General features: G+C 65.4%; 2 protein-coding genes across 4 annotated transcripts; one reads left to right on the top strand and one right to left on the bottom strand.

The window, feature by feature from the left end:
* The first annotated feature begins 68 nt into the window (after positions 1-68).
* C4H16orf92 (chromosome 4 C16orf92 homolog) lies at positions 69-1324 on the top strand. The gene is made up of 3 exons (XM_054025034.1): positions 69-159; positions 482-607; positions 1233-1324. Exons 1-3 carry the CDS (start codon positions 69-71, stop codon positions 1322-1324), a joined length of 309 nt encoding a protein of 102 aa, XP_053881009.1.
* Positions 1325-1846: 522 nt separating this feature from the next.
* Positions 1847-23331, bottom strand: TLCD3B (TLC domain containing 3B). Of its 3 annotated transcripts, XM_054026039.1 has the most exons (6): positions 23269-23331; positions 20407-20531; positions 8052-8135; positions 4802-5021; positions 3489-3584; positions 1847-3285 (listed from the first exon to the last, which is right to left on the bottom strand). In XM_054026039.1, the coding sequence occupies exons 2-6, from the start codon at positions 20529-20531 to the stop codon at positions 2974-2976; spliced, it is 837 nt and encodes a 278-aa protein (XP_053882014.1). In that variant the 5' UTR covers positions 23269-23331; the 3' UTR covers positions 1847-2973. The 3 variants fall into 3 exon arrangements, with proteins under 3 accessions (XP_053882014.1, XP_053882015.1, XP_053882013.1); XM_054026040.1 differs by lacking the exons at positions 20407-20531; positions 23269-23331 and adding an exon at positions 20192-20217; XM_054026038.1 differs by lacking the exons at positions 20407-20531; positions 23269-23331 and adding an exon at positions 19022-19332.
* Between the last annotated feature and the right edge of the window lie 4314 nt (positions 23332-27645).

A 27645-nucleotide genomic window follows, 5' to 3' on the forward strand; every position in this document is an offset into this window, starting at 1 on the left:
CAGGGACTGTGATGTCACACTCCAAGGGGGTGTGGCTAGGTAGAGCACCGCCCCAACAGGAGCCAGTTATGGGGCAGTGGGGCTGGCTCCTCCTGTGGGTGCTGGTGACGCCCCTCGGAGCCAGACCTCTGTCCCCTAACAGCACCGACCAGGACACAGGTGAGGGCCGACCTGAGAGCACCACTGGCCGACCCCCCCCCCCCCGAACAGCTCCCAGTGCCAAACCCCCCGGCACCAGCACCTCCCGGTGGGTCCCCCCAAACAGCTCCCGGTGCCAAACCCCCCGGCACCAGCACCTCCTGGTGGGCCTCCCCAAAACGGCTCCCAGTGCCAAACCTCCCGGCACCAGCACCTCCCACTGGGCCCCGTCATCCTGTGGTGCGGCCCCCTTTGCGAGTACCAAAGGTGGAAGTGAATCCATCCTGTTGAGGAGCAGTAGAGTCCTGGCCTTGATGTACCAGAGCGTCTCCCCCCTCCGCAGGGCCACGCAGGGCCGAGACGGGGCAGGCGCCGCAGCCGCTCTGGTTCAATTATCCCGACGATGACAGAGCCAAGATCCTGGCGACCTACCGCTACATCGGGGAGCAGCCAGTGTTCTTCACAGCCAGTGAGGGGACGGGTGCAGGGAGCCCCACAGCCACAGCACCCCTCAGTCCTGCCCCCAGCCCCCCCTAGTGCAGCCCTGTCCCTCCCCCACCTCTGCCGGTGCCCCTCACTCCCGACCCTGTGCTAGCCCAGCCCTGCTGCCCCCCACCTCTGCCAGTGCCCCTCACTCCCGACCCGCAGCCCCTGCTAGCCCAGCCCTGCCCCCCCCAGTTCTGCCGGTGCCCCTCACTCCCGACCCGCAGCCCCTGCTACCCCAGCCCTGCCCCCCCCCAGTTCTGCCGGTGCCCCTCACTCCCGACCCGCAGCCCCTGCTAGCCCTGCCCTGCTGCCCCCCACCTCTGCCGGTGCCCCTCACTCCCGACCCACAGCCCCTGCTAGCTCAGCCCTACCCCCCCCCCAGCTCTGCCAGTGCCTCTCACTCCCGACCCACAGCCCCTGCTAGCCCAGCCCTGTGCCCCTCACTCTGACCCGCAGCCCCCTGCCAGCCCAGCCCTGGGCTCCCCCCAGCAGTGGTTTGGGAGGGGCCCTGGGGTCACTCGATGGCCAGAAGCTTTGGCCCCATGGCGGAGGCTTGGGGGAGGGTTTGCTCCTACTGTCCCCACATTGGCCATTTTGCCCCCCACCAGATCCCCTCCCCCGACTCCTGCACCACATCCTGTTTGGATCCATCCTGCTGACCCTGCTCTTCTTCCTCTACCAGATCTTCAGCACAATGTAGGTGTCTCTCCCGGACGCCTGGGGCCCCTTCCCAGGCTCCCCCCCTGCCCCCAGGGCTGGGGAGCACTGCAGGGGCCTTGCCCAGATGCTTGGTGCCCGTGCCCAGGCCTGGTCCCCACCTGCCCTGGTGCTGCCAGGAGCCGGGCAGTGACACCCCCCCCTTGTTCTCGCCTAGGGGCTGCAGGCCGCAGAGCTGAGGGGCTGCAGGACGTCGGGGTTCAGCTGCGCCACCCAATAAAGAGCTGCAGCAGCGTGGCATCCCCATGCCTGGCATCACGGGGGCAGTAACAGTCACCTGCAGGCACTGGCTGGGGGGGGCAATAATCACAGTGAGGTGCTGGCTGGGGGGCAGTTTGGGGTGGCAGGGGGTAATAATCACCTGGAGGTGGTTTGGAGGGGCGGGGGGGTAAGAATCACCTGGAGATGGGTCGGGGGGGCGGTTGGGGGGTAATAAGCACCTGGAGGCAGTTTAGGGGGGTGGTTGGGGGGGCGGGGGGTAATAAGCACCCAGAGACAGCGGCACTGGCATTAGATGAAGGCTCCTTTAATCCTTTGCAGGCCCTGGGGTTATAACCCCCCCATTTACATCCTGCCCTGGGGGGGGCTAGGGGGGCAGAGCCTGCAGTCTTTGGGGAGGGTCAGTTCCCCACCCACTGCCTGGTTATTGCTACAGTGGGGGGCAGTGTGGGGGGTCCCCAAGTCCACCCAAACCCTGTCTGCAGGTGGAGTCTGGCTGCGCCCCCCCCAATCCCCTGGGTGGCCCCTGAGATGCCCAGGGGTTCCCCCCAATCTCCAGGCCAAGCCCCCACCTCCCAGCACAGCCGGCCCCCTAATTTGCACCACATCCCCCGTGATTAGGGGGTGTCTGAGCTGTGCCCCACTGAGCACCGCCCAGAGGGACCGCCCCAGCCCCTACTGGGCAGTCCCCGGAGAAGTGGGGGGCCCGAGGGGGCCCCGCTCCCTCCTGCAGCAGCTCCCAGAGAATTCCAGGGCAGGCCCCCAATAAATAAATAAATAAGTTCGAAGCTGCTGGCAGCGGGTGTCAGGTCACCCCTCTGCCCACCACGGGGGACGGGCTCAGGCCAGCGCCTGGGGCTCTGCCCCCATGCAGTGCCCACCCTTCTGAGCAGTGCCCGTGGCACCAAGCAGGTGGGGGGGGGTCTCAGGCCAGCGAGCCCACCCCTGGCCATGCCCTTGGTGCAGAGCAGGTGGGCTGGGAGGTCTCAGTCCCGTGCCTGCCCCGGGGCAGTGCCCATGGCACGGGAGTCTCAGTCCAGTGCCTGCCCCTGGGGCGGTGCCCATGGCACGGGGGTCTCAGTCCAGCGCCCACCCCCTGGGGCCGTGCCCGTTGGCACGGAGGGCTCAGTCCAGTGCCCGCCCTCCGGGGCCATGCCCATTGGCACGGAGGGCTCAGTCCAGCGCCCGCCCTCTGGGGCCGTGCCCGTTGGCACAGAGGGCTCAGTCCAGCGCCCGCCCTCTGGGGCCATGCCCGTTGGCACGGAGGGCTCAGTCCAGTGCCCGCCCTCCGGGGCCATGCCCATTGGCACGGAGGGCTCAGTCCAGCGCCCGCCCTCTGGGGCCATGCCCATTGGCACAGAGGGCTCAGTCCAGCGCCCGCCCTCCGGGGCCGTGCCCATTGGCACGGAGGGCTCAGTCCAGCGCCCGTCCCCCAGGGCCGTGCCCGTTGCGCAGGGCGGTGGCGTCCTTGGGCCGGGCGCGGCGGAAGAGGCGGAAGGCCCCGCGGCAGATAAGGCCGAACCAGTAGAGCTGGGGGCCCAGAAGCAGGGCGGCGCCCAGGTTGTAGGCGGGCGGCAGGGCGAGGGGCACGCGGTGCAGGGGCAGCCCGGCGTGGCGCCCGTAGGCCCAGTACATATAGGGGAAGAGCAGGATGCGGCAGCAGAAGAAGGTCACCAGCATGAGCAGCCCGTTCACCTTGTGCAGCAGGGTGTGCTGCTGCTTGTACTGCGGGAGAGAGAGGGGTGAGGGACCCAGGTGTCCGGGCACCCCCGCCCCCAGACAGGAACAGAACCCAGGCATCCGGGCACCCCCGCCCCCCACCCCAGCCGGGAACGGAACCCAGGCTTCCAAGCACCCCCGCCCCCTCCGAGCTGGGCAGAGAACCCAGGCGTCCGGCCTCCCCTCCCCTCCCCCCGGCGGGTACTCACCAGGATGAGCACCTTGCCCAGGCAGACGAAGGGGGTGCTCAGCTCAGCCATCAGCATGCAGCCCAGGAAGAAATCGCCCTTCCCCTGGCGCCACAGCTGGGGAGAGAGGGGGGTGAGGGGCAGCCGGTGGGAACTAGCACCCTCCTGCCCCCCCACTTCCATCCTGCAGCTCGGTCCCACCCCTTCCCTCTGGACAGCCCTCAGTGGGTCTCGGGGCCCCACTCACCACAGAGACGGGGAAGCACACCAGCACCATGCAGAGGTGGTGCAGCCCCCTGCGGGTCTCGGGGCCCCCTGGCGGGTCTCGGGGCCCCACTCACCACAGAGATGGGGAAGCACACCAGCACCATGCAGAGGTGGTGCAGCCCCCTGCGGGTATAGGGGCCCCCTGTGGGTCTCGGGGCCCCACTCACCACGGAGATAGGGAAGCACACCAGCACCATGCAGAGGTGGTGCAGCCCCCTGCGGGTATAGGGGCCCCCCGGCGAGTCTCGGGGCCCCACTCACCACGGAGATGGGGAAGCACACCAGCACCATGCAGAGGTGGTGCAGCCCCCTGCGGGTCTCGGGGCCCCCTGGCGGGTCTCGGGGCCCCACTCACCACAGAGATGGGGAAGCACACCAGCACCATGCAGAGGTGGTGCAGCCCCCTGCGGGTCTCGGGGCCCCCTGGTGGGTCTCGGGGCCCCACTCACCACAGAGATGGGGAAGCACACCAGCACCATGCAGAGGTGGTGCAGCCCCCTGCGGGTCTCGGGGCCCCACTCACCACGGAGATGGGGAAGCACACCAGCACCATGCAGAGGTGGTGCAGCCCCCTGCGGGTCTCGGGGCCCAACTCACCACGGAGATGGGGAAGCACACCAGCACCATGCAGAGGTGGTGCAGCCCCCTGCGGGTCTCGGGGCCCCCTGTTGGGTCTCGGGGCCCCACTCACCACAGAGATGGGGAAGCACACCAGCACCATGCAGAGGTGGTGCAGCCCCCTGCGGGTATAGGGGCCCCCCGGCGAGTCTCGGGGCCCCACTCACCACAGAGATGGGGAAGCACACCAGCACCATGCAGAGGTGGTGCAGCCCCCTGCGGGTCTCGGGGCCCCCTGGCGGGTCTCGGGGCCCCACTCACCACAGAGATGGGGAAGCACACCAGCACCATGCAGAGGTGGTGCAGCCCCCTGCGGGTATAGGGGCCCCCCTGTGGGTCTCGGGGCCCCACTCACCACGGAGATAGGGAAGCACACCAGCACCATGCAGAGGTGGTGCAGCCCCCTGCGGGTATAGGGGCCCCCCTGTGGGTCTCGGGGCCCCACTCACCACGGAGATGGGGAAGCACACCAGCACCATGCAGAGGTGGTGCAGCACCATGAGGAACTCCTTGTGCAGGAAGGTGCGGGTGACGGTGCGCAGCGAGCGGGGCCCCGCGCTCTCGTGCCCCTTTACCCGGTACTTGTGCCAGTGGCACAGGAACATGGCGTAGATGTCGTAGATGAAGTAGGGCACCGCGAACTGCGTGTAGGCGCTTGTCAGCCAATGCCTGGGGGCAGACAGGGGGTTAGAGCTGCCACCAAGGACAAGGGAAGTTGCTGGGGGGCCAGGGGAGAGGGGTGGCACACAGGGCAGGGGAAGGTATGGGTGGCTGCTGTGGGGCCAGGGGTGGCACACAGGGCAGGGGAAGGTTTGGGGCTGCTGTGGGGCCAGGGGTGGCACACAGGGCAGGGGAAGGTATGGGGGTGCTGGGGGGCCAGGGGAGAGGGGTGGCACACAGGGCAGGGGAAGGTATGGGGATGCTGGGGGGCCAGGGGCTGGGGTGGCACACAGGGCAGGGAAGGTATGGGGATGCTGGGGGGCCAGGGGAGAGGGGTGGCACACAGGGCAGGGGAAGGTTTGGGGCTGCTGTGGGGCCAGGGGCCAGGGGTGGCACACAGGGCAGGGAAGGTATGGGTGGCTGCTGGGGAAGGGGGGCAGTGCTGGGGGGTGCCAGGGACTGGGGGGAGTTGTGTGTGGGGCTCAGGCTGGCGAGCGCGGGGCAGGGGGGCGTGGTGGCACCGTGGCCTCGTGGGTGGGACGGGGAGAATCGATGGAGTATTGACGGGCAACAACTGCTGCAAGGTCAGAGGGACGCACCCTCCCCCCTCTGGAGCCTGGCACCTCCCCCAGAGCCCGAGCCCAGCGTGTGTCCCCCCCCCCCCCCGAGCCTGAGCCCAGCGCCCCCCCCAAGCCTGAGCCCAGCGCCTCCCGCCTCAGAGCCCGGCACCTCCCCCCCTCCAGCCCACTGGGCAGCCACAACCATGACCCACAGCCCTGCTCCCCCCCAGTTCTGCCGGTGCCCCTCACTCCCGACCCGCAGCCCCTGCTAGCCCAGCCCTGGGCCCCCCTCAGCTCTGCCGGTGCCCCTCACTCCCGACCTGCACCCCCGTGCTAGCCTAGCCCTATGCCCTGTCCCTCCTCCCACGCCCGGCCCCTCCACCTGCACCCCACCCCCATGCTGCAGTCCTGCTGCCAAATTGTGCTGACAGAGGCCTCTGCCCAGTGTGAGCCGATTAGGCCCCATGCCAGAGCCGCAGCCCAGGATGCTGCAGTGGGACAAAGGATTCTGGGGCTGCGGGTCGGGAGTGAGGGGCACCGGCAGAGCTGGGTGGGGGGCAGGGCTGGGCTGGCAGGGGCTGCGGGTCGGGAGTGAGGGGCACCGGCAGAGCTTGGGGGGGCAGGGCTGGGCTGGCAGGGGCTGCGGGTCGGGAATGAAGGGCACCGGCAGAGCTGGGGGGGCAGGGCTGGGCTGGCAGGGGCTGCGGGTCGGGAGTGAGGGGCACTGGCAGAGCTGGGGGGGCAGGGCTGGGCTAGCAGGGGCTGCGGGTCGGGAGTGAGGGGCACCAGCAGAGCTGGGGGAGGGCCAGGGCTGGGCTAGCAGGGGCTGTGGGTCGGAAGTGAGGGGCACCGGCAGAGCTGGGGGGGGCAGGGCTGGGCTGGCAGGGGCTGCGGGTCGGGAGTGAGGGGCACCAGCAGAGCTGGGGGGGGCAGGGCTAAAGGGGCTGCGGGTCGGGAGTGAGGGGCACCGGCAGGGCTGGGCTGGCAGGGGCTGCGGGTCGGGAGTGAGGGGCACTGGCAGAGCTGGGGGGGCAGGGCTGGGCTAGCAGGGGCTGCGGGTCGGGAGTGAGGGGCACTGGCAGAGCTGGGGGGGCAGGGCTGGGCTAGCAGGGGCTGCGGGTCGGGAGTGAGGGGCACCGGCAGAGCTGGGTGGGGCAGGGCTGGGCTAGCAGGGGCTGTGGGTCGGGAGTGAGGGGCACCGGCAGAGCTGGGCGGGGCAGGGCTGGGCTAGCAGGGGCTGTGGGTCAGGAGTGAGGGGCACCAGCAGAGTGGGGGGCAGGGGCCCAGGGCTCGGCCAGCAGGGGCCGGTCTAGTCCCCAGCCGATGATGCGGAGGGGGAAGGGTGTGTGTAAGATTTCCCATGATGCTTTCCTCTCACCCTGACCCCAAGCCCATGAGCGGCTGTCAGAGGCTCAGGACTCTGCAGGCTCCAGGTGCAGTGTGGGGATGGGGTGGGGGGGCGGGGGCAGCTGCCATGGAAACCAGCCCTCATCTCTCAGTCAGCTGGAGTGTGACAGGGTGCGGGGGGTCCTTGTAGGAACACAGCCTGGGGGGGGGCACCGCATTCATAGAGCTGGGATAGAACCAGGAGTTCAGGCTTCCAGCACAATCCCCGCTCTAACCACTAGCCCCCCCTCCCCTCCCAGAGCCAGGAGAACCCAGGAGTCCTGGCGGCCCGAGCTGTCCCAGCTGCCAGGTCAGGCCGAGGGGATTAGCTGGCTGGCCCCATCTGTGCTCCCAGGAGCGGGCGGGGGCTAATTCCGGCTCAGCGCTGGGGAGGAAGGTGGACAGGCCAGCGACACAGGGAGGGGATGGCACAGGCAGCAGGGGGCTGGAGCCTCCAGGGCATTCTGCTGCCCAGCGCCAGGAGGGGGCAGTGTCCAGCCTACCCACTCTGCTCCCCATAGAGGAGTTAGGAATAGAACCCAGGAGTCCTGGTTCCAGCCCTCCTCCACCATAGCGGGTCCTAGCCCGGAGTCTCTTAAAGGAGCCCATGGAAAGGGCCCTGTCCACTGTGCTGAACAAAGCAGCCACAGGCCCTTCAGCACCATAGACAGGGGAGACCGCAGCCTCACTCCCCACAGCGCCCCCCGCTGGGCGAGGCCGGGCCCGAGCGGCCGGGAGCTGCCCCTGGAGCCAGTGCCCCGCCCCCTCCCCACAGCACTCCTAGTGGCTGGAGGCCAACACTGCTGCAGGGCCTAGCCAGAGCCCCGCCCCCGCCCCCCAGCCCTCTCAGCCTCTAGCATGGCCCTGTCACTCTCAGCCCGTCTCCTCAGCCCTGTGGGGTGCTGGGCATTGGGGGGGCAGGACCTGGCCTGGGAAGGGCAGCGCCAGTGCTCTGCCCTGCTGTCAGGCTGCCCGGGGAAGTAGGCCGGGCCGGGGGGGGAGCGGGCTAGGCCATGGGGTGGGGGAGAAGCGGGGGCCAGGGAGAGCAGGCCAGGCCGGGAGGGAGCGGGGGCCAGGCCGGGGGCTGACTCACTGGTCATCGATAACGTGCTGGCAGGAGCTGAAAATGATGTATCCGGCTGTGGAGGCCATGACGGCTTGGATGGAGGAGACCAGCCTGCAGGGGAGGGAGGAGAGGTTAACGGGAGCCGACCCACAGCCCCCCGGCAGCCAGCCTGAGGCGCCAGGGTCTGTGCCCATAAGTGCTGCTCCGCAATCTGTGGGGTGCAGAGGGGCCTAGCGAGAGCTGCTGGGAGAGCACATGGCCCAGCTGGTGTCCCAAGTCACTGCACTGAAATCCCCTCAGGTGTGCTGCTGCGAGCAGAGGTGGGGGGATCCCAGCCTCCGGGGGTCCCTCCCCCATGGGGATCCCAGCCTCTGGGGGCCCCTCCCCCACGGGGATCCCAGCCTCTGGGGGCCCCTCCCTCACGGAGATCCCAGACTCCAGGGGGCCCCCTCCCCCACAGGAATCCAAGCCCAAGGCATCCCAGGTCACCCCTCCGCAGTCTCTAACCCTGGCCATCCTTGTCCAGAGCAGCCAACTCCCCAGCACTACCCCCCAACACCCCCACTACCTGCCCGCTGCCCTCCTCGCGGCCCCCCCTCCCCCCCGGGCTGTGCGTGGCCCACCAGGGCAGGCTGCTCCCCGGCCTCGCACGTCCCACCCGCCCAGGCTCAGCAGCCGGCACGGACACCCATCGCCCCCCGCCCGCTGCCTCGGCCTGACAAACGGGCCCCCCAAGCCTCTGCCTCATGAGCCAGTGCATGGCTGCATCCCTCCGCTGCCACTGCCTCCTTCCCTCCGCTGCCTCCATCCCTCCACCGCCACTGCCTCCTTCCCTCCGCTGCCTCCATCCCTCCATTGCCACTGCCTCCATCCCTCCGCTGCCTCCATCCCTCCACCGCCACTGCCTCCTTCCCTCCGCTGCCACTGCCTCCTTCCCTCCGCTGCCTCCATCCCTCCACCGCCACTGCCTCCTTCCCTCCGCTGCCTCCATCCCTCCATTGCCACTGCCTCCATCCCTCCATTGCCACTGCCTCCTTCCCTCCGCTGCCTCCATCCCTCCATTGCCACTGCCTCCATCCCTCCGCTGCCTCCATCCCTCCACCGCCACTGCCTCCTTCCCTCCGCTGCCTCCATCCCTCCACCGCCACTGCCTCCTTCCCTCCGCTGCCTCCATCCCTCCATTGCCACTGCCTCCATCCCTCCGCTGCCTCCATCCCTCCATTGCCACTGCCTCCTTCCCTCCGCTGCCTCCATCCCTCCACCGCCACTGCCTCCTTCCCTCCGCTGCCTCCATCCCTCCATTGCCACTGCCTCCTTCCCTCCGCTGCCTCCATCCCTCCACCGCCACTGCCTCCATCCCTCCGCTGCCTCCATCCCTCCACCGCCACTGCCTCCTTCCCTCCGCTGCCTCCATCCCTCCACCGCCACTGCCTCCTTCCCTCCGCTGCCTCCATCCCTCCACCGCCACTGCCTCCTTCCCTCCGCTGCCTCCATCCCTCCATTGCCACTGCCTCCTTCCCTCCGCTGCCTCCTTCCCTCCGCTGCCTCCATCCCTCCATTGCCACTGCCTCCTTCCCTCCGCTGCCTCCATCCCTCCATTGCCACTGCCTCCTTCCCTCCGCTGCCTCCATCCCTCCATTGCCACTGCCTCCATCCCTCCGCTGCCTCCATCCCTCCACCGCCACTGCCTCCTTCCCTCCGCTGCCACTGCCTCCTTCCCTCCGCTGCCTCCATCCCTCCACCGCCACTGCCTCCTTCCCTCCGCTGCCTCCATCCCTCCATTGCCACTGCCTCCTTCCCTCCATTGCCACTGCCTCCATCCCTCCGCTGCCTCCATCCCTCCATTGCCACTGCCTCCTTCCCTCCGCTGCCTCCATCCCTCCACCGCCACTGCCTCCATCCCTCCGCTGCCTCCATCCCTCCACCGCCACTGCCTCCTTCCCTCCGCTGCCTCCTTCCCTCCGCTGCCTCCATCCCTCCACCGCCACTGCCTCCTTCCCTCCGCTGCCTCCATCCCTCCACCGCCACTGCCTCCTTCCCTCCGCTGCCTCCATCCCTCCACCGCCACTGCCTCCTTCCCTCCGCTGCCTCCATCCCTCCATTGCCACTGCCTCCTTCCCTCCGCTGCCTCCATCCCTCCATTGCCACTGCCTCCTTCCCTCCACCGCCACTGCCTCCTTCCCTCCGCTGCCTCCATCCCTCCACCGCCACTGCCTCCATCCCTCCGCTGCCTCCATCCCTCCATTGCCACTGCCTCCATCCCTCCATTGCCACTGCCTCCTTCCCTCCGCTGCCTCCATCCCTCCATTGCCACTGCCTCCATCCCTCCATTGCCACTGCCTCCTTCCCTCCGCTGCCTCCATCCCTCCATTGCCACTGCCTCCATCCCTCCATTGCCACTGCCTCCTTCCCTCCGCTGCCTCCATCCCTCCACCGCCACTGCCTCCTTCCCTCCGCTGCCTCCATCCCTCCATTGCCACTGCCTCCTTCCCTCCGCTGCCTCCATCCCTCCATTGCCACTGCCTCCATTCCTCCATTGCCACTGCCTCCTTCCCTCCGCTGCCTCCATCCCTCCATTGCCACTGCCTCCATACCTCTGCTGCCTCCATCCCTCCACTGCCACTGCCTCCTTCCCTCCGCTGCCTCCATCCCTCCACCGCCACTGCCTCCATCCCTCCGCTGCCTCCATCCCTCCACCGCCACTGCCTCCTTCCCTCCGCTGCCTCCATCCCTCCATTGCCACTGCCTCCATCCCTCCGCTGCCTCCATCCCTCCACCGCCACTGCCTCCTTCCCTCCGCTGCCTCCATCCCTCCATTGCCACTGCCTCCTTCCCTCCGCTGCCTCCATCCCTCCATTGCCACTGCCTCCTTCCCTCCGCTGCCTCCATCCCTCCATTGCCACTGCCTCCTTCCCTCCGCTGCCACTGCCTCCTTCCCTCCATCCCTCCACTGTCACTGCCTCCTTCCCTCCGCTGCCTCCATCCCTCCATTGCCACTGCCTCCTTCCCTCCGCTGCCTCCATCCCTCCATTGCCACTGCCTCCTTCCCTCCGCTGCCTCCATCCCTCCACCACCACTGCCTCCTTCCCTCCGCTGCCTCCATCCCTCCATTGCCACTGCCTCCATCCCTCCGCTGCCTCCATCCCTCCACCACCACTGCCTCCATCCCTCCGCTGCCTCCATCCCTCCATTGCCACTGCCTCCATCCCTCCGCTGCCTCCATCCCTCCACCGCCACTGCCTCCATCCCTCCGCTGCCACTGCCTCCTTCCCTCCGCTTCCACTGCCTCCTTCCCTCCGCTGCCTCCATCCCTCCACCGCCACTGCCTCCTTCCCTCCGCTGCCTCCATCCCTCCATTGCCACTGCCTCCATCCCTCCGCTGCCTCCATCCCTCCACCGCCACTGCCTCCTTCCCTCCGCTGCCTCCATCCCTCCATTGCCACTGCCTCCATCCCTCCGCTGCCTCCATCCCTCCATTGCCACTGCCTCCATCCCTCCGCTGCCTCCATCCCTCCACCGCCACTGCCTCCTTCCCTCCGCTGCCACTGCCTCCTTCCCTCCATCCCTCCACTGTCACTGCCTCCTTCCCTCCGCTGCCTCCATCCCTCCACCGCCACTGCCTCCTTCCCTCCGCTGCCTCCATCCCTCCATTGCCACTGCCTCCATCCCTCCGCTGCCTCCATCCCTCCATTGCCACTGCCTCCTTCCCTCCGCTGCCTCCATCCCTCCATTGCCACTGCCTCCATCCCTCCGCTGCCTCCATCCCTCCACCGCCACTGCCTCCTTCCCTCCGCTGCCTCCATCCCTCCATTGCCACTGCCTCCATCCCTCCATTGCCACTGCCTCCATCCCTCCGCTGCCACTGCCTCCATCCCTCCGCTGCCACTGCCTCCTTCCCTCCATTGCCACTGCCTCCATCCCTCCATTGCCACTGCCTCCATTCCTCCATTGCCACTGCCTCCATCCCTCCGCTGCCTCCATCCCTCCACCGCCACTGCCTCCTTCCCTCCGCTGCCTCCATCCCTCCATTGCCACTGCCTCCATCCCTCCATTGCCACTGCCTCCTTCCCTCCGCTGCCTCCATCCCTCCATTGCCACTGCCTCCATCCCTCCGCTGCCACTGCCTCCTTCCCTCCGCTGCCTCCATCCCTCCATTGCCACTGCCTCCTTCCCTCCGCTGCCTCCTTCCCTCCATTGCCACTGCCTCCATCCCTCCATTGCCACTGCCTCCATCCCTCTGCTGCTTCCATCCCTCCATCCCTCCGCTGCCACTGCCTCCTTCCCTCCATCCCTCCACTGCCACTGCCTCCTTCCCTCCGCTGCCACTGCCTCCTTCCCTCCGCTGCCTCCATCCCTCCATTGCCACTGCCTCCTTCCCTCCGCTGCCTCCTTCCCTCCATTGCCACTGCCTCCATCCCTCCATTGCCACTGCCTCCATCCCTCTGCTGCTTCCATCCCTCCATCCCTCCGCTGCCACTGCCTCCTTCCCTCCATCCCTCCACCGCCACTGCCTCCTTGCCTCCGCTGCCTCCATCCCTCCACCGCCACTGCCTCCATCCCTCCATTGCCACTGCCTCCATACCTCTGCTGCCTCCATCCCTCCGCTGCCACTGCCTCCTTCCCTCCGCTGCCTCCATCCCTCCACCGCCACTGCCTCCTTCCCTCCGCTGCCACTGCCTCCTTCCCTCCATCCCTCCACTGCCACTGCCTCCTTCCCTCCGCTGCCACTGCCTCCTTCCCTCCGCTGCTTCCATCCCTCCGCTGCCACTGCCTCCTTCCCTCCGCTGCCTCCATCCCTCCACCGCCTCTGCCTCCATCCCTCCGCTGCCTCCATCCCTCCACCGCCACTGCCTCCTTCCCTCCGCTGCCTCCATCCCTCCATTGCCACTGCCTCCATCCCTCCGCTGCCTCCATCCCTCCACCGCCACTGCCTCCTTCCCTCCGCTGCCTCCATCCCTCCATTGCCACTGCCTCCTTCCCTCCATTGCCACTGCCTCCATCCCTCCGCTGCTTCCATCCCTCCATCCCTCCACTGCCACTGCCTCCTTCCCTCCGCTGCCACTGCCTCCTTCCCTCCATCCCTCCACTGCCACTGCCTCCTTCCCTCCGCTGCCACTGCCTCCTTCCCTCCGCTGCTTCCATCCCTCCGCTGCCACTGCCTCCTTCCCTCCATCCCTCCACTGCCACTGCCTCCATCCCTCCATTGCCACTGCCTCCTTCCCTCCGCTGCCTCCATCCCTCCATTGCCACTGCCTCCATCCCTCCTCTGCCACTGCCTCCTTCCCTCCATCCCTCCGCTGCCACTGCCTCCATCCCTCCGCTGCCACTGCCTCCATCCCTCCGCTGCTTCCATCCCTCCATCCCTCCGCTGCCACTGCCTCCATCCCTCCGCTGCTTCCATCCCTCCATCCCTCCGCTGCCACTGCCTCCTTCCCTCCATTGCCACTGCCTCCATCCCTCCGCTGCCTCCTTCCCTCCACTGCCACTGCCTCCATCCCTCCGCTGCCACTGCCTCCTTCCCTCCGTCCCTCCATTGCCACTGCCTCCATCCCTCCGCTGCCACTGCCTCCTTCCCCCATCCCTCCATTGCCACTGCCTCCATCCCTCTGCTGCCACTGCCTCCTTCCCTCCATCCCTCCGCTGCCACTGCCTCCATCCCTCCATTGCCACTGCCTCCTTCCCTCCGCTGCCTCCTTCCCTCCATTGCCACTGCATCCATCCCTCCACCGCCACTGCCTCCTTCCCTCCGCTGCCACTGCCTCCATCCCTCCATTGCCACTGCCTCCTTCCCTCCGCTGCCTCCATCCCTCCATTGCCACTGCCTCCATCCCTCCATTGCCACTGCCTCCATCCCTCCGCTGCCTCCATCCCTCCATTGCCACTGCCTCCATCCCTCCATTGCCACTGCCTCCATCCCTCCATTGCCACTGCCTCCATCCCTCCGCTGCTTCCATCCCTCCGCTGCCACTACCTCCATCCTTCCATCCCTCCGCTGCCACTACCTCCGTCCCTCCATCCCTCCACTGACACTTCCACCTTCCCTCCGCTGCTTCCATCCCTCCATCCCTCCGCTGCCACTGCCTCCTTCCCTCTGCTGCTTCCATCCCTCTATCCCTCCGCTCCCACTGCCTCCATCCCTCCACTGCTTCCATCCCTCCATCCCTCCGCTACCTCCTTCCCTCCGCTGCCACTGCCTCCATCCCTCCGCTGCCTCCATCCCTCCACCGCCACTGCCTCCTTCCCTCCGCTGCCTCCATCCCTCCACCGCCACTGCCTCCTTCCCTCCGCTGCCTCCATCCCTCCATTGCCACTGCCTCCATCCCTCCGCTGCCTCCATCCCTCCACCGCCACTGCCTCCTTCCCTCCGCTGCCTCCATCCCTCCACCGCCACTGCCTCCTTCCCTCCGCTGCCTCCATCCCTCCATTGCCACTGCCTCCTTCCCTCCGCTGCCTCCTTCCCTCCGCTGCCTCCATCCCTCCATTGCCACTGCCTCCTTCCCTCCGCTGCCTCCATCCCTCCATTGCCACTGCCTCCATCCCTCCGCTGCCTCCATCCCTCCATTGCCACTGCCTCCATCCCTCCGCTGCCTCCATCCCTCCACCGCCACTGCCTCCTTCCCTCCGCTGCCTCCATCCCTCCACCGCCACTGCCTCCTTCCCTCCGCTGCCTCCATCCCTCCACCGCCACTGCCTCCATCCCTCCGCTGCCTCCATCCCTCCATTGCCACTGCCTCCTTCCCTCCGCTGCCTCCTTCCCTCCGCTGCCTCCATCCCTCCGCTGCTTCCATCCCTCCATTGCCACTGCCTCCTTCCCTCCGCTGCCTCCTTCCCTCCATTGCCACTGCCTCCATCCCTCCGCTGCCTCCATCCCTCCATTGCCACTGCTTCCATCCCTCCATTGCCACTGCCTCCATCCCTCCGCTGCCTCCATCCCTCCACCGCCACTGCCTCCTTCCCTCCACCGCCACTGCCTCCTTCCCTCCGCTGCCTCCTTCCCTCCATTGCCACTGCCTCCATCCCTCCACCGCCACTGCCTCCTTCCGTCCGCTGCCACTGCCTCCTTCCCTCCGCTGCCTCCATCCCTCCACCGCCACTGCCTCCTTCCCTCCGCTGCCTCCATCCCTCCATTGCCACTGCCTCCTTCCCTCCGCTGCCTCCATCCCTCCATTGCCACTGCCTCCTTCCCTCCGCTGCCTCCATCCCTCCATTGCCACTGCCTCCTTCCCTCCGCTGCCTCCATCCCTCCATTGCCACTGCCTCCATCCCTCCGCTGCCTCCATCCCTCCACCACCACTGCCTCCTTCCCTCCGCTGCCACTGCCTCCTTCCCTCCACTGCCTCCATCCCTCCACCACCACTGCCTCCTTCCCTCCGCTGCCTCCATCCCTCCATTGCCACTGCCTCCTTCCCTCCGCTGCCTCCATCCCTCCACCACCACTGCCTCCTTCCCTCCATTGCCACTGCCTCCTTCCCTCCACTGCCTCCATCCCTCCACCACCACTGCCTCCTTCCCTCCGCTGCCACTGCCTCCTTCCCTCCACTGCCTCCATCCCTCCACCACCACTGCCTCCTTCCCTCCGCTGCTTCTATCCCTCCATTGCCACTGCCTCCATCCCTCCACCGCCACTGCCTCCTTCCCTCCGCTGCCTCCATCCCTCCATTGCCACTGCCTCCTTCCCTCCGCTGCCTCCATCCCTCCACCGCCACTGCCTCCTTCCCTCCGCTGCCTCCATCCCTCCATTGCCACTGCCTCCATCCCTCCGCTGCCTCCTTCCCTCCATTGCCACTGCCTCCTTCCCTCCGCTGCCTCCATCCCTCCATTGCCACTGCCTCCTTCCCTCCGCTTCCACTGCCTCCTTCCCTCCGCTGCCTCCATCCCTCCATTGCCACTGCCTCCTTCCCTCCGCTGCCTCCATCCCTCCATTGCCACTGCCTCCATCCCTCCACCGCCACTGCCTCCTTCCCTCCATCCCTCCGCTGCCACTGCCTCCTTCCCTCCGCTGCCTCCATCCCTCCATTGCCACTGCCTCCATCCCTCCACCGCCACTGCCTCCTTCCCTCCGCTGCTTCCATCCCTCCATTGCCACTGCCTCCTTCCCTCCATTGCCACTGCCTCCATCCCTCCGCTGCTTCCATCCCTCCATCCCTCCACTGCCACTGCCTCCTTCCCTCCGCTGCCACTGCCTCCTTCCCTCCGCTGCTTTCATCCCTCCATTGCCACTGCCTCCATCCCTCCGCTGCTTCCATCCCTCCATCCCTCCACTGCCACTGCCTCCATCCCTCCACTGCCACTGCCTCCTTCCCTCCACTGCCACTGCCTCCTTCCCTCCGCTGCTTCCATCCCTCCGCTGCCACTGCCTCCTTCCCTCCATCCCTCCACTGCCACTGCCTCCATCCCTCCATTGCCACTGCCTCCTTCCCTCCGCTGCCTCCATCCCTCCATTGCCACTGCCTCCATCCCTCCTCTGCCACTGCCTCCTTCCCTCCATCCCTCCGCTGCCACTGCCTCCATCCCTCCGCTGCCACTGCCTCCATCCCTCCGCTGCTTCCATCCCTCCATCCCTCCGCTGCCACTGCCTCCATCCCTCCGCTGCTTCCATCCCTCCATCCCTCCGCTGCCACTGCCTCCTTCCCTCCATTGCCACTGCCTCCATCCCTCCGCTGCCTCCTTCCCTCCACTGCCACTGCCTCCATCCCTCCGCTGCCACTGCCTCCTTCCCTCCATCCCTCTGCTGCCACTGCCTCCTTCCCTCCGCTGCCTCCGTCCCTCCATTGCCACTGCCTCCATCCCTCCGCTGCCACTGCCTCCTTCCCCCATCCCTCCATTGCCACTGCCTCCATCCCTCTGCTGCCACTGCCTCCTTCCCTCCATCCCTCCGCTGCCACTGCCTCCATCCCTCCATTGCCACTGCCTCCTTCCCTCCGCTGCCTCCTTCCCTCCATTGCCACTGCCTCCATCCCTCCATTGCCACTGCCTCCTTCCCTCCGCTGCCTCCTTCCCTCCGCTGCCACTGCCTCCATCCCTCCATTGCCACTGCCTCCATCCCTCCGCTGCCTCCATCCCTCCATTGCCACTGCCTCCATCCCTCCATTGCCACTGCCTCCATCCCTCCGCTGCCTCCATCCCTCCACCGCCACTGCCTCCATCCCTCCGCTGCCTCCATCCCTCCACCGCCACTGCCTCCTTCCCTCCGCTGCCTCCATCCCTCCATTGCCACTGCCTCCTTCCCTCCGCTGCCTCCATCCCTCCATTGCCACTGCCTCCATCCCTCCATTGCCACTGCCTCCTTCCCTCCGCTGCCTCCATCCCTCCACCGCCACTGCCTCCATCCCTCCGCTGCCTCCATCCCTCCACCGCCACTGCCTCCTTCCCTCCGCTGCCTCCATCCCTCCACCGCCACTGCCTCCTTCCCTCCGCTGCCTCCATCCCTCCATTGCCACTGCCTCCATCCCTCCGCTGCCTCCATCCCTCCATTGCCACTGCCTCCTTCCCTCCGCTGCCTCCATCCCTCCACCGCCACTGCCTCCTTCCCTCCGCTGCCTCCATCCCTCCATTGCCACTGCCTCCATCCCTCCATTGCCACTGCCTCCTTCCCTCCGCTGCCTCCATCCCTCCACCGCCACTGCCTCCTTCCCTCCGCTGCCTCCATCCCTCCATTGCCACTGCCTCCATCCCTCCGCTGCCTCCATCCCTCCACCGCCACTGCCTCCATCCCTCCGCTGCCACTGCCTCCTTCCCTCCGCTGCCTCCATCCCTCCATTGCCACTGCCTCCTTCCCTCCGCTGCCTCCATCCCTCCATTGCCACTGCCTCCATCCCTCCATTGCCACTGCCTCCATCCCTCCGCTGCCTCCATCCCTCCATTGCCACTGCCTCCATCCCTCCATTGCCACTGCCTCATTCCCTCCGCTGCCTCCATCCCTCCACCGCCACTGCCTCCTTCCCTCCGCTGCCTCCATCCCTCCATCCCTCCGCTGCCACTGCCTCCTTCCCTCCATCCCTCCACTGCCACTGCCTCCTTCCCTCCGCTGCCACTGCCTCCTTGCCTCCGCTGCTTCCATCCCTCTGCTGCCACTACCTCCATCCTTCCATCCCTCCGCTGCCACTACCTCCGTCCCTCCATCCCTCCGCTGCCAGTGCCTCCTTCCCTCTGCTGCTTCCATCCCTCTATCCCTCCGCTCCCACTGCCTCCATCCCTCCACTGCTTCCATCCCTCCATCCCTCCGCTACCTCCTTCCCTCCGCTGCTTCCATCCCTCCATCCCTCCGCTCCCACTGCCTCCTTCCCTCCGCTGCCTCCATCCCTCCATCCCTCTGCTGCCACTGCCTCTATCCCTCCACTGCTTCCATCCCTCCGCTGCCATTGTCTCCTTCCCTCCCTGCCTCCATCCCTCCGCTCCCACTGCCTCCTTCCCTTCGCTGCCTCCATCCCTCCGCTGCCACTGCCTCCATCCCTCCACTGCTTCCATCCCTCCACTGCCATTGTCTCCTTCCCTCCATCCCTGCACTGCCACTGACTCCTTACCTCCATCCCTCCACTGCTTCCATTCCTGTACCCCTCTGCTGCCACTGCGTCCTTCCCCCATCCCTCCACTGCCACTGCCTCCTTCCCTCTATCCCTCCACTGCTTCCATTCCTCCACCTCCACTGCCTCCTTCCCTCCACTGCTTCCTTTCCTCCATCCCTTCTATGCTAGTGTCTCTTTCCCTTTATCATTCTTCTATCCCTGTCTCCTTCCTCCATCCCTGACTCCTTCCCTGCATCCCTCCTCCGATCCCTGACTGCTTCCCTCTATCCTGCATCCCTCCTCCAGTCCCCGTCTCATTCCTCCATCCTGCATTGCTCCTCCAGTCCCTGTCTCATTCCTCCATCCCTGCATCCCTCCTCCGGTCCCTGACTGCTTCCCTCCATCCTGCATCCCTCCTCCGGTCCCTGACTGCTTCCCTCCATCCTGCATCCCTCCTCCGGTCCCTGACTCCTTCACTGCACCCTGGGGTACCTGGCTGAGATGATGACAGCGTCGGCCTCATCCCACTGCAGCCAGGGCAGCCGCTTGAGGCTATTCTTGGCCAGCAGGAAGAGCCCTGGGAAGACGATGCTCCCAGCCACCAAGGCGTGAAACATCTCTGGTGGGGTGCGGAAGGGGGGGACTCACACAGACCGGGGTGGGGGCTTGGGATTGGTGGGGATCAGTGGGGCTGGGATCCGACCTTGCTGAAGCTGGATGGAGGACAGGCCTGGGGGCTGCACATGGTAGTGGGGGTGATGGGGGGCAGGCAGCGGCTGCTTGGATCCAGGCAGTGGCTCTGAGGCCGGCTGTGACAGAGAGAAAGGGGGGGAGAGGGGAGGGAGAGAAGGGGATGGAAGGGGAGGGGGGAGCAGCTGTCAGGCGCTGGGTGGAGGGACTTAAAGGGACAGCAGCAGAGAGTCCTGTGCTGGAGGTGGGATGGAGGGCAGGAGGAAGGGGGTCACAGTGGTCGGTCAGATGGGCATTGGGAATGGGAAAAGGGGTGCAAAGGATGGATGCGAATGGAAAATGGAGACTGGAAAGGGAGTGGGAGTGCAGCCAGCAGGCAGCGGATGTGAGGGGCATCAGCAGAGCTGGGGGGGAGGGAGCCCAGGGCTTGGACAGCAGGGGGCTGTGGGTCAGGATTGGGGGGCACTGGCTGAGATGTGGGGTGGGGGAGCTGAGGGCAGGGATAGCAGGGGCTCGTGTTCTAGATTTTCCAGAATCCTGGTGTAAAGGCCCATGGCGTGACACTGATTTACACCAGCTAGGAACTGGTCCTTTCACTAAGTACTATCTTGGTCCAGCTGCAACCAGGCTGGTTTAATGTGCCTTGCAATGGACTGAATGGAAACCAGGATTAAAAAGGGGGTGGGGGGGGCTCAGGCCCTCGGTCATAGCCAGGCTGGGGCAGGGGTGTCGGGGGCCAGAGGAGGGGAACACGCGCGCGCACACACACACACACATTTTGGTCTAATCCCATAATCCTGCTGGCACAGGCAGAGGCAGGTGGGGATCAAGGTCAAGGCCCAGCTTGAAGGGGTTAGTATTTAACCCCTTCCTCTCCCTGGGGCACCAGGGCAATCAGCTCAGGGCTAATCCCCCCCAGATGGCAGAGGGTCCCCCCTCCCCGTGTGCTAAGCCGGAGGCTCCAGGTGGTACCTGCTGAGCCAGTGACCCTGGAGTCACCTCTGGGGTATAGGGGAGACTTCTGAACCACCAGCACCATCTTGTGGCTGAGGGAGACCCCCCTCTCCTGCATGAGCCAGGGAGAGAACCCAGGAGTCCTGGCTCCCAGACCCCCTCCTGCTCTAACCACCAGACCCCCCTCTCTTCCCAGCGCCGCGGAGAGAACCCAGGAATCCAGGCAGCTTTACTTGGCAGCGACGTAGATGGCTTGCAGCTGGTCCATACCCAGGGCCCGGGTGCGGTGCAGTGCCCAGTGGAGGGCGAGGAAGAAGAGGGGGAAGACGCAGCAGCCGAAGAGGAAGATCAGGGCCATCTGGGAGGAGAAGGAATTTGAAAGCAGTGAGAAAGGGGGTGCTGGTGACGCTCTAGTACCCCACCTGGGGGAGTCCCCCTTCCCAGCCCCCCTTCTCACCCCCCTGGGACGTCTGCCATTCACCTCACAGCTACCCCTCCTCATCCCCACACAACTGTCCCTGTCCCCCCCAAACAATCCCGTCCCTCCCCCCCACAGCTACCCCTCCCATGCTCCTCCTCCCCCCACAACTCTCCCTGCCCCCTGAACAATCCCGTCCCTCCCCCGCACAGCTACCCCTCCCATGCTCCTCCTCCCCCACAACTGTCCCTGTCCCCCGCAAACAATCCCATCCCTTCCCCCCCAGCTACCCCCCCATGCTCCTCCTCCCCCACAACTGTCCCTGCCCCACCAAACAATCCCATCCCTTCCCCCCACAGCTACCCCTCCCATGTTCCTCCTCCCCCACAACTGTCCCTGCCCCCCGAACAATCCCTTTCCTCCCCCCCACAGCTACCCCTCCCATTCTCCTCCTCCCCCCACAACTCTCCCTGCCCCCCAAACAATCCCGTCCCTCCCCCCCACAGTTACCCCTCCCATGCTCCTCCTCCCCCCACAACTGTCCCTGTCCCCGCCAAACAATCCCATCCCTTCCCCCACAGCTACCCCTCCCATGCTCCTCCTCCCCCACAACTGTCCCTGCCCCCGAACAATCCCCTGTCCCTCCTCCCCACAGCTACCCCTCCCATGCTCCTCCTCCCCCCACAACTCTCCCTGCCCCCTGAACAATCCCGTCCCTCCCCCGCAAAGCTACCCCTCCCATGCTCCTCCTCCCCCACAACTGTCCCTGTCCCCCGCAAACAATCCCATCCCTTCCCCCCAGCTACCCCCCCATGTTCCTCCTCCCCCACAACTGTCCCTGTCCCCCCCAAACAATCCCGTCCCTCCCCCCCACAGCTACCCCTCCCATGCTCCTCCTCCCCCCACAACTGTCCCTGTCCCCGCCAAACAATCCCATCCCTTCCCCCCACAGCTACCCCTCCCATGTTCCTCCTCCCCCACAACTGTCCCTGCCCCCCAAACAATCCCCTGACCCTCCACCCACAGCTACCCCTCCCATGCTCCTCCTCCCCCCACAACTGTCCCTGTCCCCCCAAACAATCCCGTCATAAGAACATAAGAACGTAAGAAAGGCCGTACCGGGTCAGACCAAAGGTCCATCTAGCCCAGTATCCTGTCTACCGACAGTGGCCAATGCCAGGTGCCCCAGAGGGAGTGAACCTAACAGGCAATGATCAAGTGATCTCTCTCCTGCCATCCATCTCCACCCTCTGACAGACAGAGGCTAGGGACACCCTTCCTTACCCGTCCTGGCTAATAGCCATTAATGGACTTAACCACCATGAATTTATACAGTTCTCTTTTAAACGCTGTTATAGTCCTAGCCTTCACAACCTCCGCAGGCAAGGAGTTCCACAAGTTGACTGTGCGCTGTGTGAAGAACTTCCTTTTATTTGTTTTAAACCTGCTGCCCATTAATTTCATTTGGTGGCCCCTAGTTCTTGTATTATGAGAATCAGTAAATAACTTTTCCTTATCCACTTTCTCCACATCACTCATGATTTTATAGACCTCTATCATATCCCCCCTTAGTCTCCTCTTTTCCAAGCTGAAGAGTCCTAGCCTCTTTAATCTCTCCTCATATGGGACCCGTTCCAAACCCTTAATCATTTTAGTTGCCCTTTTCTGAACCTTTTCTAGTGCCAGTATATCTTTTTTGAGATGAGGAGACCACATCTGTACGCAGTATTCGAGATGAGGTCGTACCATCGATTTATATAAGGGCAATAATATATTCTCCGTCTTATTCTCTATCCCCTTTTTAATGATTCCTAACATCCTGTTTGCTTTTTAGACCGCCTCTGCACACTGCGTGGACATTTTCAGAGAACTATCCAGGATGACTCCAAGATCTTTTTCCTGACTTGTTGTAGCTAAATTAGCCCCCATCATATTGTATGTATAGTTGGGGTTATTTTTTCCAATGTGCATTACTTTACATTTATCCACATTAAATTTAATTTGCCATTTTGTTGCCCAATCACTTAGTTTTGTGAGATCTTTTTGAACTTATTCACAGTCTGCTTTGGACTTGACTATCTTTAGCAGTTTAGTATCATCTGCAAACTTTGCCACCTCACTGTTTACCCCTTTCTCCAGATCATTTATGAATAAGTTGAATAGGATCGGTCCGAGGACTGACCCTTGGGGAACACCACGAGTTACCCCTCTCCATTCTGAGAATTTACCATTAATTCCTACGCTTTGTTCCCTGTCTTTTAACTAGTTCTCAATCCATGAAAGGACCTTCCCTTTTATCCCATGACAGCTTACTTTACGTAAGAGCCTTTGGTGAGGGACCTTGTCAAAGGCTTTCTGGAAATCTAAGTACACTATGTCCACTGGATCCCCCTTGTCCACATGTTTGTTGACCCCTTCAAAGAACTCTAATAGATTAGTAAGACACGATTTCCCTTTACAGAAACCATGTTGACTATTGCTCAACAGTTTATGTTTTTTTATGTGTCGGACAATTTTATTCTTAACAATTGTTTCGATTAATTTGCCCGGTACAGACGTTACTTACCTGTCTGTAATTGCCGGGATCACCTCTAGAGCCCTTTTTAAATATTGGCGTTACATTAGCTAACTTCCAGTCATTGGGTACAGAAGCCGATTTAAAGGACAGGTTACAAACCTTAGTTAACAGTTCCTCAACTTCACATTTGAGTTCTTTCAGAACTCTTGGGTGAATGCCATCTGGTCCCGGTGAATGCCTCCCCCACAGCTACCCCTTCCATGCTCCTCCTCCCCCTCAACTGTCCCTGCCTCCCGAACAATCCCGTCCCTCCCCCCCACAGCTACCCCTCCCATGTTCCTCCTCCCCCCACAACTCTCCCTGCCCCCCTGAACAATCCCCTGTCCCTCCCCCCCACAGCTACCCCTCCCATGTTCCTCCTCCCCCCACAACTCTCCCTGCCCCCCTGAACAATCCCGTCCCTCCCCCCACAGCTACCCCTCCCATGTTCCTCCTCCCCCCACAACTCTCCCTGCCCCCCTGAACAATCCCCTGTCCCTCCCCCCCACAGCTACCCCTCCCATGCTCCTCCTCCCCCCACAACTCTCCCTGCCCCCTGAACAATCCCGTCCCTCCCCCCCAGCTACCCCTCCCATGCTCCTCCTCCCCCACAACTCTCCCTGCCCCCCTGAACAATCCCCTGTCCCTCCCCTCCACAGCTACCCCTCCCATGCTCCTCCTCCCCCCACAACTGTCCCTGCCCCCTGAACAATCCCGTCCCTCCCCCCCCAGCTACCCCTCCCATGCTCCTCCTCCCCCCACAACTCTCCCTGCCCCCCTGAACAATCCCCTGTCCCTCCCCCCCAGCTACCCCTCCCATGCTCCTCCTCCCCCACAACTCTCCCTGCCCCCCTGAACAATCCCGTCCCTCCCCCCCCAGCTACCCCTCCCATGCTCCTCCTCCCCCACAACTCTCCCTGCCCCCTGAACAATCCCGTCCCTCCCCCCCACAGCTACCCCTCCCATGCTCCTCCTCCCCCCACAACTCTCCCTGCCCCCCTGAACAATCCCCTGTCCCTCCCCCCCACAGCTACCCCTCCCATGTTCCTCCTCCCCTACAACTGTCCCTGCCCCCTGAACAATCCCGTCCCTCCCCCCCACAGCTACCCCTCCCATGTTCCTCCTCCCCCTCAACTGTCCCTGCCCCCCTGAACAATCCCGTCCCTCCCCCCCACAGCTACCCCTCCCATGCTCCTCCTCCCCCCACAACTCTCCCTGCCCCCCTGAACAATCCCCTGTCCCTCCCCCCCACAGCTACCCCTCCCATGTTCCTCCTCCCCCACAACTCTCCCTGCCCCCCTGAACAATCCCCTGTCCCTCCCCCCACAGCTACCCCTCCCATGCTCCTCCTCCCCCCACAACTCTCCCTGCCCCCTGAACAATCCCGTCCCTCCCCCCCACAGCTACCCCTCCCATGTTCCTCCTCCCCCACAACTCTCCCTGCCCCCCTGAACAATCCCCTGTCCCTCCCCCCACAGCTACCCCTCCCATGCTCCTCCTCCCCCCACAACTCTCCCTGCCCCCTGAACAATCCCGTCCCTCCCCCCCAGCTACCCCTCCCATGCTCCTCCTCCCCCACAACTCTCCCTGCCCCCTGAACAATCCCGTCCCTCCCCCCCACAGCTACCCCTCCCATGCTCCTCCTCCCCCACAACTCTCCCTGCCCCCCTGAACAATCCCGTCCCTCCCCCCCAGCTACCCCTCCCATGCTCCTCCTCCCCCTCAACTGTCCCTGCCCCCCTGAACAATCCCCTGTCCCTCCCCCCCACAGCTACCCCTCCCATGCTCCTCCTCCCCCACAACTCTCCCTGCCCCCCTGAACAATCCCGTCCCTCCCCCCCACAGCTACCCCTCCCATGCTCCTCCTCCCCCACAACTGTCCCTGCCCCCCTGAACAATCCCCTGTCCCTCCCCCCCACAGCTACCCCTCCCATGCTCCTCCTCCCCCCACAACTCTCCCTGCCCCCCTGAACAATCCCGTCCCTCCCCCCCACAGCTACCCCTCCCATGCTCCTCCTCCCCCACAACTCTCCCGGCCCCCCTGAACAATCCCGTCCCTCCCCCCCACAGCTACCCCTCCCATGCTCCTCCTCCCCCCACAACTCTCCCTGCCCCCTGAACAATCCCGTCCCTCCCCCCCACAGCTACCCCTCCCATGCTCCTCCTCCCCCCACAACTCTCCCTGCCCCCTGAACAATCCCGTCCCTCCCCCCCACAGCTACCCCTCCCATGCTCCTCCTCCCCCCACAACTCTCCCTGCCCCCCTGAACAATCCCGTCCCTCCCCCCCAGCTACCCCTCCCATGCTCCTCCTCCCCCACAACTCTCCCTGCCCCCCTGAACAATCCCCTGTCCCTCCCCCCCACAGCTACCCCTCCCATGCTCCTCCTCCCCCCACAACTGTCCCTGCCCCCTGAACAATCCCCTGTCCCTCCCCTCCACAGCTACCCCTCCCATGCTCCTCCTCCCCCACAACTCTCCCTGCCCCCCTGAACAATCCCCTGTCCCTCCCCTCCACAGCTACCCCTCCCATGCTCCTCCTCCCCCCACAACTGTCCCTGCCCCCTGAACAATCCCGTCCCTCCCCCCCCAGCTACCCCTCCCATGCTCCTCCTCCCCCCACAACTCTCCCTGCCCCCCTGAACAATCCCCTGTCCCTCCCCCCCAGCTACCCCTCCCATGCTCCTCCTCCCCCACAACTCTCCCTGCCCCCCTGAACAATCCCGTCCCTCCCCCCCCAGCTACCCCTCCCATGCTCCTCCTCCCCCACAACTCTCCCTGCCCCCTGAACAATCCCGTCCCTCCCCCCCACAGCTACCCCTCCCATGCTCCTCCTCCCCCCACAACTCTCCCTGCCCCCCTGAACAATCCCCTGTCCCTCCCCCCCACAGCTACCCCTCCCATGTTCCTCCTCCCCTACAACTGTCCCTGCCCCCTGAACAATCCCGTCCCTCCCCCCCACAGCTACCCCTCCCATGTTCCTCCTCCCCCTCAACTGTCCCTGCCCCCCTGAACAATCCCGTCCCTCCCCCCCACAGCTACCCCTCCCATGCTCCTCCTCCCCCCACAACTCTCCCTGCCCCCCTGAACAATCCCCTGTCCCTCCCCCCCACAGCTACCCCTCCCATGTTCCTCCTCCCCCACAACTCTCCCTGCCCCCCTGAACAATCCCCTGTCCCTCCCCCCACAGCTACCCCTCCCATGCTCCTCCTCCCCCCACAACTCTCCCTGCCCCCTGAACAATCCCGTCCCTCCCCCCCACAGCTACCCCTCCCATGTTCCTCCTCCCCCACAACTCTCCCTGCCCCCCTGAACAATCCCCTGTCCCTCCCCCCACAGCTACCCCTCCCATGCTCCTCCTCCCCCCACAACTCTCCCTGCCCCCTGAACAATCCCGTCCCTCCCCCCCAGCTACCCCTCCCATGCTCCTCCTCCCCCACAACTCTCCCTGCCCCCTGAACAATCCCGTCCCTCCCCCCCACAGCTACCCCTCCCATGCTCCTCCTCCCCCACAACTCTCCCTGCCCCCCTGAACAATCCCGTCCCTCCCCCCCAGCTACCCCTCCCATGCTCCTCCTCCCCCTCAACTGTCCCTGCCCCCCTGAACAATCCCCTGTCCCTCCCCCCCACAGCTACCCCTCCCATGCTCCTCCTCCCCCACAACTCTCCCTGCCCCCCTGAACAATCCCGTCCCTCCCCCCCACAGCTACCCCTCCCATGCTCCTCCTCCCCCACAACTGTCCCTGCCCCCCTGAACAATCCCCTGTCCCTCCCCCCCACAGCTACCCCTCCCATGCTCCTCCTCCCCCCACAACTCTCCCTGCCCCCCTGAACAATCCCGTCCCTCCCCCCCACAGCTACCCCTCCCATGCTCCTCCTCCCCCCACAACTCTCCCTGCCCCCTGAACAATCCCGTCCCTCCCCCCCACAGCTACCCCTCCCATGCTCCTCCTCCCCCACAACTCTCCCTGCCCCCTGAACAATCCCCTGTCCCTCCCCCCCACAGCTACCCCTCCCATGCTCCTCCTCCCCCCACAACTCTCCCTGCCCCCCTGAACAATCCCGTCCCTCCCCCCCACAGCTACCCCTCCCATGCTCCTCCTCCCCCACAACTCTCCCTGCCCCCCTGAACAATCCCCTGTCCCTCCCCCCACAGCTACCCCTCCCATGCTCCTCCTCCCCCCACAACTCTCCCTGCCCCCTGAACAATCCCGTCCCTCCCCCCCAGCTACCCCTCCCATGCTCCTCCTCCCCCACAACTCTCCCTGCCCCCCTGAACAATCCCCTGTCCCTCCCCTCCACAGCTACCCCTCCCATGTTCCTCCTCCCCCCACAACTGTCCCTGCCCCCTGAACAATCCCGTCCCTCCCCCCCAGCTACCCCTCCCATGCTCCTCCTCCCCCACAACTCTCCCTGCCCTGCCCCACCCCCCAGATCTACCCCTGCCCCTACTCTACACCCTACTCTCCATCCTATTTGCATATATTTGCATACTGCT

The sequence above is a fragment of the Malaclemys terrapin genome, chromosome 4, assembly GCF_027887155.1.
Source record: "Malaclemys terrapin pileata isolate rMalTer1 chromosome 4, rMalTer1.hap1, whole genome shotgun sequence".
Classification (NCBI taxonomy): Eukaryota; Metazoa; Chordata; order Testudines; family Emydidae; genus Malaclemys; species Malaclemys terrapin.